The following is a 13623-nucleotide window of genomic DNA, read 5'->3' as shown; positions in this document are numbered from 1 at the left end:
GGCTTTCTTACACATTGATGTTTTCACAATAAAAGCACCACCACATTGATATTTTCCCAATAAAATATAATCTCTTTACACACATTTATGAACAGTTTATAGTAAGTGTGTTTTTTACTCAAAGAATAAAAAAATATACATTAAATTGACTAATAGACCTGTATTTTTTTTAATTATATCATAATATAATCTCTTTAGACAAAGTTCTGTTTTTACAGATTTTCTTAAATAGTTTATAGTAAAGTGTTTTTTTTACCCAAAGAAAAAAAATACACACCAAAATTCACTTAAAATGTATTACTAAATTATGCCATAAAATTAAATATATGCATATAAACCAATTAAAATATTTAAAAAATACTTGTAATAAAAAGGTCAAAAAGTGTCTGACATTAAAAACTTGATTTTTTTTTACACAAATATTTATAAACAGTTTATAGAATATACAATATATATGAAATATAATCTCTTTACACACATTTATGAGCAGTTTATAGTAAGTGTAGTTTTTAACCCAAAGAATAAAAAATTACACATTTAATTGACTTATAGACCTGTATTTGTTTAAATTACATCATAATATAATCTCTTTTTACAGATTTTCTTAAATAGTTTATAGTAAAGTGTTTTTTTTTTTACCCAAAGAAAAAAAATACACACCAAAATTCACTTAATATGTATTTCTAAATTATGCCATAAAATAATATATGCACATAAACCAATTATAATATATTGAAAAAATACTTGTAATAAAAAGGTCAAAAAGTGGCTGACATTAAAAACTTGAATTTGTTTTTTGTGATTAGGATAAAATTTTGCTCACCTTTATGGTTTAAAAAAAATTGAAAAAAAAAAAAAAAGGGTTTTGGAATTTAAAATGACAAAAAGAAATAAAAACGTGATTTTAGAAAATATAAGTAAAAACTTTCAGTGCTTTAAGCATCAAAGTATTGAAAATGATAAATCACCTTCACAACATTTCAGTGAAATCTCAGTCCTTGATGTTTTTCACAATAAAAGCACCAACACCAAAGGCTTTCTTACACTGATGTTCTCACAATAAAAGCACCAACACATTGATATTTTCCCAATAAAATATAATCTCTTTACACACATTTATGAACAGTTTATAGTAAGTGTGTTTTTTACTCAAAGAATAAAAAAATATACATTAAATTGACTAATAGACCTGTATTTTTTTTAATTATATCATGATATAATCTCTTTAGACAAAGTTCTGTTTTTACAGATTTTCTTAAATAGTTTATAGTAGTGTTTTTTTTTTTTACCCAAAGAAAAAAAATACACACCAAAATTCACTTAAAATGTATTACTAAATTATGCCATAAAATTAAATATATGCATATAAACCAATTAAAATATTTAAAAAATACTTGTAATAAAAAGGTCAAAAAGTGTCTGACATTAAAAACTTGATTTTTTTTTTTTTACACAAATATTTATAAACAGTTTATAGAATATACAATATATATGAAATATAATCTCTTTACACACATTTATGAGCAGTTTATAGTAAGTGTAGTTTTTAACCCAAAGAATAAAAAATTACACATTTAATTGACTTATAGACCTGTATTTGTTTAAATTACATCATAATATAATCTCTTTTTACAGATTTTCTTAAATAGTTTATAGTAAAGTGTTGTTTTTTTTACCCAAAGAAAAAAAATACACACCAAAATTCACTTAATATGTATTTCTAAATTATGCCATAAAATAATATATGCACATAAACCAATTATAATATATTGAAAAAATACTTGTAATAAAAAGGTCAAAAAGTGGCTGACATTAAAAACTTGAATTAGTTTTTTTGTGATTAGGATAAAATTTTGCTCACCTTTATGGTTTAAAAAAAATTGGGAAAAAAAGAAAAAAAAAGGGTTTTGGAATTTAAAATGACAAAAAGAAATAAAAACGTGATTTTAGAAAATATAAGTGATAACTTTCAGTGCTTTAAGCATCAAAATATTGAAAATGATAAATCACCGTCACAACATTTCAGTGAAATCTCAGTCCTTGATGTTTTTCACAATAAAAGCACCAACACCAAAGGCTTTCTTACACTGATGTTCTCACAATAAAAGCACCAACACCAAAGGCTTTCTTACACATTGATGTTTTCACAATAAAAGCACCAACACATTGATATTTTCCCAATAAAATATAATCTCTTTACACACATTTATGAGCAGTTTATAGTAAGTGTAGTTTTTAACCAAAAGAATTAAAAAATACACATTTAATTGACTTATAGACCTGTATTTGTTTAAATTACATGATAATATAATCTCTTTAGACAAAGTTCTGTTTTTACAGATTTTCTTAAATAGTTTATAGTAGTGTTTTTTTTTTACCCAAAGAAAAAAAATACACACCAAAATTCACTTAATATGTATTTCTAAATTATGCCATCAAATAATATATGCACATAAACCAATTATAATATATAGAAAAAATACTTGTAATAAAAAGGTCAAAAAGTGGCTGACATTAAAAACTTGAATTTGTTTTTTGTGATTAGGATAAAATTTTGCTCACCTTTATGGTTTAAAAAATAAATAAATATAAAAAAAAAAAAAGGTTTTGGAATTTAAAATGACAAAGAAATAAAAACTTGATTTTAGAAAATATAAGTGATAACTTTCAGTGCTTTAAGCATCAAAGTATTGAAAATTATAAATCACAACATTTCAGTGAAATCTCAGTCCTTGATGTTTTTCACAATAAAAGCACCAACACCAAAGGCTTTCTTACACTGATGTTCTCACAATAAAAGTACCAACACCAAAGGCTTTCTTACACATTGATGTTTTCACAATAAAAGCAGCAACACATTGATATTTTCCCAATAAAATATAATCTCTTTACATACATTTATGAACAGTTTATAGTAAGTGTGTTTTTTACTCAAAGAATAAAAAATTATACATTAAATTGACTAATAGACCTGTATTTTTTTAAATTATATCATAATATAATCTCTTTAGACAAAGTTCTGTTTTTACAGATTTTCTTAAATAGTTTATAGTAAAGTGTTTTGTTTTTTTACCCAAAGAAAAAAAATACACACCAAAATTCACTTAAAATGTATTACTAAATTATGCCATAAAATATATGCATATAAACCAATTATGATATTTATATATTTAAAAAATACTTGTAATAAAAAGGTCAAAAAGTGTCTGACATTAAAAACTAGATTTTTTTTTTTTTTACACAAATATTTATAAACAGTTTATAGAATATACAATATATATGAAATATAATCTCTTTACACACATTTATGAGCAGTTTATAGTAAGTGTAGTTTTTAACCCAAAGAATAAAAAATGACACATTTAATTGACTTATAGACCTGTATTTGTTTAAATTACATCATAATATAATCTCTTTAGACAAAGTTCTGTTTTTACAGATTTTCTTAAATAGTTTATAGTAAAGTTTTTTTTTACCCAAAGAAAAAAAATACACACCAAAATTCACTTAATATGTATTTCTAAATTATGCCATAAAATAATATATGCACATAAACCAATTATAATATATTGAAAAAATACTTGTAATAAAAAGGTCAAAAAGTGGCTGACATTAAAAACTTGAATTTGTTTTTTGTGATTAGGATACAATTTTGCTCACCTTTATGGTTTAAAAAAAATTGGAAAAAAAAATAAAAAATTGGAATTTAAAATGACAAAAAGAAATAAAAACTTGATTTTAGAAAATATAAGTGATAACTTTCAGTGCTTTAAGCATCAAAGTATTGAAAATGATAAATCACCTTCACAACATTTCAGTGAAATCTCAGTCCTTGATGTTTTTCACAATAAAAGCACCAACACCAAAGGCTTTCTTACACTGATGTTTTCACAATAAAAGCACCAACACCAAAGGCTTTCTTACACTGATGTTTTCACAATAAAAGCACCAACACATTGATATTTTCCCAATAAAATATAATCTCTTTACACACATTTATGAACAGTTTATAGTAAGTGTGTTTTTTACTCAAAGAATAAAAAAATATACATTAAATTGACTAATAGACCTGTATTTTTTTTTAAATTATATCATAATATAATCTCTTTAGACAAAGTTCTGTTTTTACAGATTTTCTTAAATAGTTTATAGTAAAGTGTTGTTTTTTTTTACCCAAAGAAAAAAAATACACCAAAATTCACTTAAAATGTATTACTAAATTATGCCATAAAATAAAATATATGCATATAAAGCAATTATAATATTTATATATTTAAAAAATACTTGTAATAAAAAGGTCAAAAAGTGTCTGACATTAAAAACTTGATTTTTTTTTTACACAAATATTTATAAACAGTTTATAGAATATACAATATATATGAAATATAATCTCTTTACACACATTTATGAGCAGTTTATAGTAAGTGTAGTTTTTAACCCAAAGAATAAAAAATTACACATTTAATTGACTTATAGACCTGTATTTGTTTAAATTACATCATAATATAATCTCTTTTTACAGATTTTCTTGAATAGTTTATAGTAAAGTGTTTTTTTTTTTTACCCAAAGAAAAAAAATACACACCAAAATTCACTTAATATGTATTTCTAAATTATGCCATAAAATAAAATATATGCACATAAACCAATTATAATATATTGAAAAAATACTTGTAATAAAAAGGTCAAAAAGTGGCTGACATTAAAAACTTGAATTTGTTTTTTGTGATTAGGATAACATTTTGCTCACCTTTATGGTTTAAAAAAAATAAAAAAATAAAAATAAAGGGTTTTGGAATTTAAAATGACAAAAAGAAATAAAAACTTGATTTTAGAAAATATAAGTGTTAACTTTCAGTGCTTTAAGCATCAAAGTATTGAAAATGATAAATCACCTTCACAACATTTCAGTGAAATCTCAGTCCTTGATGTTTTTCACAATAAAAGCACCAACACCAAAGGCTTTCTTACACTGATGTTTTCACAATAAAAGCACCAACACATTTGATATTTTCCCAATAAAAGCCACTCACCAGGGTGTCTGCGTCCATGAACACACACTTGCTGTACTGCGTCAGCGTCCAGCAGTGCAGCTTGGTCAGCGTCACGCCCAAGTCGGGTCTCTTCATCAGGGCCAGGTGGGCCGCGTCGCCCGAGTCCATCACGTCCACCAGGAGCACCTCGTCAAAGATGGCGCGCAACACTTCTCTACAAACACACACACGATACTTTAGTCGGCGTACAGCTTTGGAAGTGGGTGGCATGCACGAGTCCTGCTGCGGTTCATTGAGCTCCAACCTGCAAGGTTCTGCCACGTGCGGCCCGATGAGGACCGCCAGCTGCTTGGAGGTGTGGCGTTCCCGCAGAGACTGCCCAAGAACCATGGCTCCTCTGGCGTAGTTGTCGTTGGTGGCCAGCGTCACGAAGGCTTGGTCTGAGGACAGGAAACGCTTCACTGTTTCGCAGCTTTACTTCCACCACACCGCTTAATGCCTAAATGTCAGTGTTTCTTTTATTTTGGCGTCACGGGCGGTGGAGAAATGTTGCAGCGCTGGTGACGCAACCACAGCCATTTCCACTTGTGTAAGTCGTGCATGAAGCCAACATTACACTTTGACAAAAGCCCCATTTCTTTCAAATAAATATGTTCCAACATTTAAAAGGTTAATATGTAGAGGAAAGGTTGAAAAAACTTCATAAAATCAAATATATGCACATAAATCAATTATAGTATTTATACATTTAAAAAAATACTTATAATAAAAAGGTCAAAAAGTGGCTGACATTAAAAACTTGATTTTTTTTTTTTTTTTTTAACAGTTTATAGTAAATGTAGTTTTTTTTACCCAAAGAATTAAAAAAATACACATTAAATTGACTTATAGACCTGTATTTTTTAAAATTATATCATAATATAATCTCTTTAGACAAAGTTCTGTTTTTACAGATTTTCTTAAATAGTTCATAGTAAAGCGTTTGTTTTTTACACTAAGAAAAAAACCCCACCAAAATTCACTTAATATGTATTTCTAAATTATGCCATAAAATAAAATATATGCACATAAACCAATTATAATATATACAAAAAATTATTGTAATAAAAAGGTCAAAGTGGCTGACATTTAAAACTAGATTTGTTTTTATTTTTTACAGATATTTATAAACAATTTATAGTAAGTGTAGTTTTTTTTACCCAAAAAATAAAAAAAATACATATTAAATTGACTTATAGACCTGTATTTTTTTATTATCATAAAATATAATCTCTTTAGACAAAGTTCTGTTTTTACAGATTTTCTTAAATAGTTCATAGTAAAGTGTTTTTTTTTTATACCCAAAGAAAATAAATACACACCAAAATTCACTTAATGTATTTCTAAATTATGCCATAAAATAAAATATATGCACATAAACCAATTATAATATTTATATATTAAAACTTTTAATAAAAAGGTCAAAAAGTGGCTGACATCAAAAACTTGAATTTATTTTTTTTACAGATATTTATAAACAATTTTTAGAATATACGATATATCCATCCATCCATCCATCTTCTACCGCTTATTCCCTTTGGGGTCGCTGGACCCTATCTATATATAAAATATAATCTCTTTACACACATTTATAAACAGTTTATAGTAAGTGTAGTTTTTTTTTACCTAAAGAATAAAAAAAATACACATTAAATTGACTTATAGACCTGTATTTTTTTTTTAATTATATCATAATATAATCTCTTTAGACAAAGTTCTGTTTTTACAGATTTTCTTAAATAGTTCATATTAAATTGTTGTTTTTTTACCCAAAGAAAAAAAATCCATACCAAAATTCACTTAATATGTATTTCTAAATTATGCCATAAAATAAAATATATGCACATAAACCAATTATAATATATTAAAAAAATACTTGTAATAAAAAGGTCAAAAAGTGGCTGACATTAAAAACTTGAATTTGTTTTACAGATATTTATAAACAATTTATAGAATTTACAATATATATTAAACAATCTCTTTACACACATTTATGAACAGTTTATAGTAAGTGTGTTTTTTACTCAAAGAATAAAAAAATATACATTAAATTGACTTATAGACCTGTATTTTTTAAAATTATATCATAATATAATCTCTTTAGACAAAGTTCTGTTTTTACAGATTTTCTTAAATAGTTCATAGTAAAGTGTTTTTTTTATACCCAAAGAAAAGAAATACACACCAAAATTCACTTAATGTATTTCTAAATTATGCCATAAAATAAAATATATGCACATAAACCAATTATAATATTTATATATTAAAAAAAAATACTTTTAATAAAAAGGTCAAAAAGTGGCTGACATCAAAAACTTGAATTTCTTTTTATTTATTTTTTTTACAGTTATTTATAAACAATTTATAGAATCTACAATATATCCATCCATCCATTTTCTACCGCTTATTCCCTTTGGTGTCGCTGGACCCTATCTATATATAAAATATAATCTCTTTACACACATTTATAAACAGTTTATAGTAAGTGTAGTTTTTTTTTACCCAAAGAATAAAAAAAATAAACATTAAATTGACTTATAGACTTGTATTTAAAAAAAATTATATCATAATATAATCTCTTTAGACAAAGTTCTGTTTTTACAGATTTTCTTAAATAGTTCATAGTAAAGTGTTTGTTTTTTACACTAAGAAAAAAAACACCAAAATTCACTTAATATGTATTTCTAAATTATGCCATAAAATAAAATATATGCACATAAACCAATTATAATATATATAAAAAATACTTGTAATAAAAAGGTCAAAGTGGCTGACATTTAAAACTAGAATTGTTTTTATTTTTTTTACAGATATTTATAAACAATTTATAGTAAGTGTAGTTTTTTTTACCCAAAGAATAAAAAAATACATATTAAATTGACTTATAGACCTGTATTTTTTTATTATATCATAAAATATAATCTCTTTAGACAAAGTTCTGTTTTTACAGATTTTCTTAAATAGTTCATAGTAAAGTGTTTTTTTACACTAAGAAAAACCCCCACCAAAATTCACTTAATATGTATTTCTAAATTATGCCATCAAATAAAATATATGCACGTAAACCAATTATAATATATACAAAAAATTATTGTAATAAAAAAGGTCAAAGTGGCTGACATTTAAAACTAGATTTGTTTTTATTTTTATACAGATATTTATAAACAATGTATAGTAAGTGTAGTTTTTTTTACACAAAGAATAAAAAAATACATATTAAATTGACTTATAGACCTGTATTTTTTTATTATATCATAAAATATAATCTATTTAGACAAAGTTCTGTTTTTACAGATTTTCTTAAATAGTTCATAGTAAAAGAAATATAATCTCTTTAGACAAAGTTCTGTTTTTACAGATTTTCTTAAATAGTTCATAGTAAAGTGTTTGTTTTTTACACTAAGAAAAAAAACACCAAAATTCACTTAATATTTCTAAATTATGCCATAAAATAAAATATATGCACATAAACCAATTATAATATATACAAAACAATATTGTAATAAAAAAGGTCAAAGTGGCTGACATTTAAAACTAGATTTGTTTTTATTTTTTTACAGATATTTATAAACAATTTATAGTAAGTGTAGTTTTTTTTACCGAAAGAATAAAAAAATACATATTAAATTGACTTATAGACCTGTATTTTATTATATCATAAAATATAATCTCTTTAGACAAAGTTCTGTTTTTACAGATTTTCTTAAATAGTTCATAGTAAAAGAAATATAATCTCTTTAGACAAAGTTCTGTTTTTACAGATTTTCTTAAATAGTTCATAGTAAAGTGTTTTTTTACACTAAGAAAAAAAAACACCAAAATTCACTTAATATGTATTTCTAAATTATGCCATAAAATAAAATATATGCACATAAACCAAATATATAAAAAAAATACTTGTAATAAAAAGGTCAAAGTGGCTGACATTTAAAACTAGATTTGTTTTTATTTTTAACAGATATTTATAAACAATTTATAGTAAATGTAGTTTTTTTTACCCAAAGAATAAAAAAATACATATTAAATTGACTTATAGACCTGTATTTTTTTATTATATCATAAAATATAATCTCTTTAGACAAAGTTCTGTTTTTACAGATTTTCTTAAATAGTTCATAGTAAAGTGTTTTTTTTTTACACTAAGAAAAAAAACACCAAAATTCACTTAATATGTATTTCTAAATTATGCCATAAAATAAAATATATGCACATAAACCAATTATAATATATAAAAAAAATACTTGTAATAAAAAGGTCAAAGTGGCTGACATTTAAAACTAGATTTGTTTTTATTTTTTACAGATATTTATAAACAATTTATAGTAAGTGTAGTTTTTTTTACCCAAAGAATAAAAAAATACATATTAAATTGACTTATAGACCTGTATTTTTTTTTATTATATCATAAAATATGATCTCTTTAGACAATGTTCTGTTTTTACAGATTTTCTTAAATAGTTCATAGTTAAAGAAATATAATCTCTTTAGACAAAGTTCTGTTTTTACAGATTTTCTTAAATAGTTCATAGTAAAGTGTTTGTTTTTTACACTAAGAAAAAAAACACCAAAATTCACTTAATATGTATTTCTAAATTATGCCATAAAATAAAATATATGCACATAAACCAATTATAATATATACAAAAAAATATTGTAATAAAAAAGGTCAAAGTGGCTGACATTTAAAACTAGATTTGTTTTTATTTTTTACAGATATTTATAAACAATTTATAGTAAGTGTAGTTTTTTTTACCCAAATAATAAAAAAATACATATTAAATTGACTTATAGACCTGTATTTTTTATTATATCATAAAATATAATCTCTTTAGACAAAGTTCTGTTTTTACAGATTTTCTTAAATAGTTCATAGTAAAATGTTGGTTTTTTTACCCAAAGAAAAAAAATACACACCAAAATTCACATATGTATTTCTAAATTATGCCATAAAATCAATTCAAATATACTGTATGCACATAAACCAATTATAATATTTATATATATTTAAAAAAAAAAAATTAATAAAAAGGTCAAAAAGTGGCTGACATTAAAAACTTGAATTTGTTTTTATTTATTTATTTTTTTACAGATATTTATCAACAGTTTATAGAATATACAATATATATTAAATATAATCTCTTTACACACATTTATGAACAGTTTATAGTAAGTGTAGTTTTTTTTACCCAAAGAAAAAAAATACACACCAAAATTCACTTAATATGCATTTCTAAATTATGCCATAAAATCAATTCAAATATACTGTATGCACATAAACCAATTATAATATTTATATATATAAAAAAAATAATTTTAATAAAAAGGTCAAAAAGTGGCTGACATTAAAAACTTGAATTTGTTTTTATTTTTTTAAAAGATATTTATCAACAGTTTATAGAATATACAATATATATTAAATATAATCTCTTTACACACATTTATGAACAGTTTATAGTAAGTGTAGTTTTTTTTACCCAAAGAAAAAAAACACACCAAAATTCACTTAATATGTATTTCTAAATTATGCCATAAAATCAATTCAAATATACTGTATGCACATAAACCAATTATAATATTTATATATATAAAAAAAACAATTTTAATAAAAAGGTCAAAAAGTGGCTGACATTAAAAACTTGAATTTGTTTTTATTTTTTTACAGATATTTAACAGTTTATAGAATATACAATATATATTAAATATAATCTCTTTACACACATTTATGAACAGTTTATAGTAAGTGTAGTTTTTTTTTTTACCCAAAGAAAAAAAAGTGCTCTGTATGTCTCCATGTTTATTGATAGTTTTTATAAATATATTATTCAGACAATCTGCTGCGAAACAATTTCCAAATTAAAATAAAGAGCAACCGGAAGTGGAAGTTCTGCAACACGTACGCGAGCACACGGCCCTGGTAGCCATTTTGAAACATCCATTAATTATCTACCGCTTGTCCCTTTCGGGGTAGCAGTGGGTGTTTGTTGGGAGTATTCAAAAGTTCCCCAAAACGCTACTTTTTGCCAGTCGGGCACGTCAACTTTGAAAATCCTCACCGGAAGTAGCGCGTTTAACACCAGCCAACTTGACTGTGGCTTGAGGCTGCAACTCATCAAAGCGACCATGCGCACAAAATGCCGCACTTTTCCTCCTTTGCGGTTCATTTTTAAATATGTACACAGACTACTCTAATCGGAAATGTTCTACACGAGCTGTGACACTTTTTTTGTTGTTGGTTGGAAGAATGACTTGAAAAGGCAGAATAAAATCAGAGCTAGCTAGAACCGAAGCGGGTCGAAACTCCAGCCGAGCGTTTCTACCGCTTGTCCCTTGTCGGTGTTGGGGACTCACCGTTAGCGGCCATGGTCTGTGTGCAGGTGCAGGTGCAGGGTCCGCCCGGAGGTCGGAGGAAGACGGCGAGTCCGTGCAGCGTCTGAGCAAGCAGCTGCCAGCAATCCAGCACAGGAATTAAAGAGCACAGCTTCCGGGTCATGTGACTCAGGACGCGGGGCACGCCCCCTTCTAGAGGACAAACATCAGACTTTCAACGTAAAAGCAGCACTTTTGATTTAAAACGACAAAAATGTATTTATTGCGTGACTAATTATCTTTTTTTGGTATTAAAGTCGTCAATGTAAATCCCCCACTACAGGGGGCTTGATGTTAGCTAAGGTAAGTACTTAGCATGATTAATTATCTTAGTTTGTGCAACTTTTATTTCTTTTTTCTTTTTTTTTCTTCTTTTTTTTCTGCTTTTTTAAATTTATTCTTATTTTATTTTATATTGAACAACAATGTTAGCTAAGGTGGGTACTTAGCATGATTAATTAGCTTAGTTTGTTCAACTTTTATTTTTTTCTGCTTTTTTAAATGTATTTAAATTGTATTTTATATTGAACGATGTTAGCTAAGGTGGGTACTTAGCATGATTAATTAGCTTAGTTTGTGTAACTTTTATTTTTTTATTTCTACTTTTTTTTAAGTTAATTTTTATTTTATTTTATATTGAACAAAATGTTAGATAAGGTGGGTACTTAGCATGATTAATTAGCTTAGTGTGTGCAACTTTTATTTTATTTTATTTTTTTATTTCTGCTTTTTTAAAATGTATTTAATTTTAATTTTATATTGAACAACAATGTTAGCTAAGGTGGGTACTTAGCATGATTAATTAGCTTAGTTTGTGCAACTTTTATTTTATTTCTTTTTTTTCTGATTTTTTAAATTTATTTTAACTTTATTTTGTATTGAATAATGTTAGCTAAGGTGGGTACTTAGCATGATTAATTAGCTTAGTGTGTGCAACTTTTATTTATTTTTATTTCTGCTTTTTTTTTAAATTTATTTTTATTTTATTTTATATTGAACAAAATGTTAGCTAAGGTGGGTAATTAGCTTAGTGTGTGCAACTTTTCATTTTTTAAATTTTTTTATTTCTGCTTTTTTTCTACTTTTTTCTGCTTTTTTTCTGCCTTTTTATTTTATTTTTATTTTATTTTATATTGAACAACAATGTTAGCTAAGGTGGGTACTTAGCATGATTAATTAGCTTAGTTTGTGCAACTTTTATTTTATTTCTTTTTTTTCTGCTTTTTAAAATTTATTTTTATTTTATTTTATATTGAACAATGTTAGCTAAGGTAGGTAATTAGCATGATTAATTAGCTTAGTTTGTGCAACTTTTTTTTTTTTTTTTTCTGTTTTTTTTTCCTGCTTTTTTTAAAATGTATTTTTATTTTATTTTATATTGAAGAACAAACATACATTTAGGTCCGTGTACCTTCTGTTCATTCTATTTCCAAATCTGAAACGCAAATCATAAAATAAAATTAGTGCCATTTTTCGATTTTTATTTTTTATGGCGGATTTTAAAAATGGCTTATACTTGTATAGCTTTTCTACCTTCAAGGTACTCAAAGCGCTTTGACACTATTTCCACATTCACACATTCACACACTGATGGCGGGAGTTGCCACGACCCATCAGAAGCAAGTGTCTTGCTCAAGGACACAATGGACGTATTTAGCTTGGTAGAAGGTGGGGATTGAACCAGGAACCCTCAGGTTGCTGGCACAGCCACTCTCCCAACTGCGCCACGCCGTCCCCACAAACAAACAAAAAAGGATTGATTTTCATTAAAATATTGCCTTAAAATTGGATTTTGTGATGTTTTGCTTTTATGGATTGGAATTTTTCCAGATAAACGCAAAAAAATGTGCTGACAAATTGAACCGGAAGCAGTATTTTAGCTTTTCCTTTGCGTTTAGCATGTTTTTAGCATAACGCTAACACCTTTGTTCAGCAGGCGTCCTATTTTGTCCTTTTAAAAAAGTGTCATTAAATAGTTGTCCAACTTTTGTTTCAGAAATGAAAATAGGAAAAAATTGGTCCAAAACTTGCTGTTTAGGACTCCTGCTGAACAAGGATGTTACCATGAATTGATTAACGTGGAAAAACTTATTGGGGTGTTACCATTTAGTGGTCAATTGTACGGAATATGTACTGTACTGTGCAAACTGTATTGTTTCATATCATGTATTCTCCTTCCTTTGCAATCTACTACAAACCCCGTTTCCATATGAGTTGGGAAATT

The 13623-nt window shown here is 25.7% G+C and overlaps 1 protein-coding gene across 1 annotated transcript in view; it reads right to left on the bottom strand.

The window, feature by feature from the left end:
* LOC133572364 (glycogenin-1-like) overlaps window positions 1–11550 on the bottom strand; it is a 31993-nt gene extending 20443 nt beyond the window's left edge. Inside the window, exons 1-3 of the mRNA XM_061925300.1 lie at window positions 11382–11550; window positions 5299–5434; window positions 5034–5208 (exon numbers count right to left, since the gene is read on the bottom strand). Of these exons, the coding sequence (XP_061781284.1) occupies window positions 5034–5208; window positions 5299–5434; window positions 11382–11523 (453 nt within the window). The 5' untranslated portion in view covers window positions 11524–11550. The remainder of the gene's footprint in view (window positions 1–5033; window positions 5209–5298; window positions 5435–11381) is intronic.
* Window positions 11551–13623: the final 2073 nt, after the last annotated feature.

Source organism: Nerophis lumbriciformis, linkage group LG29, assembly GCF_033978685.3.
Source record: "Nerophis lumbriciformis linkage group LG29, RoL_Nlum_v2.1, whole genome shotgun sequence".
NCBI lineage: Eukaryota > Metazoa > Chordata > Actinopteri > Syngnathiformes > Syngnathidae > Nerophis > Nerophis lumbriciformis.
This window is presented reverse-complemented; position numbering and strand designations above follow the sequence as displayed.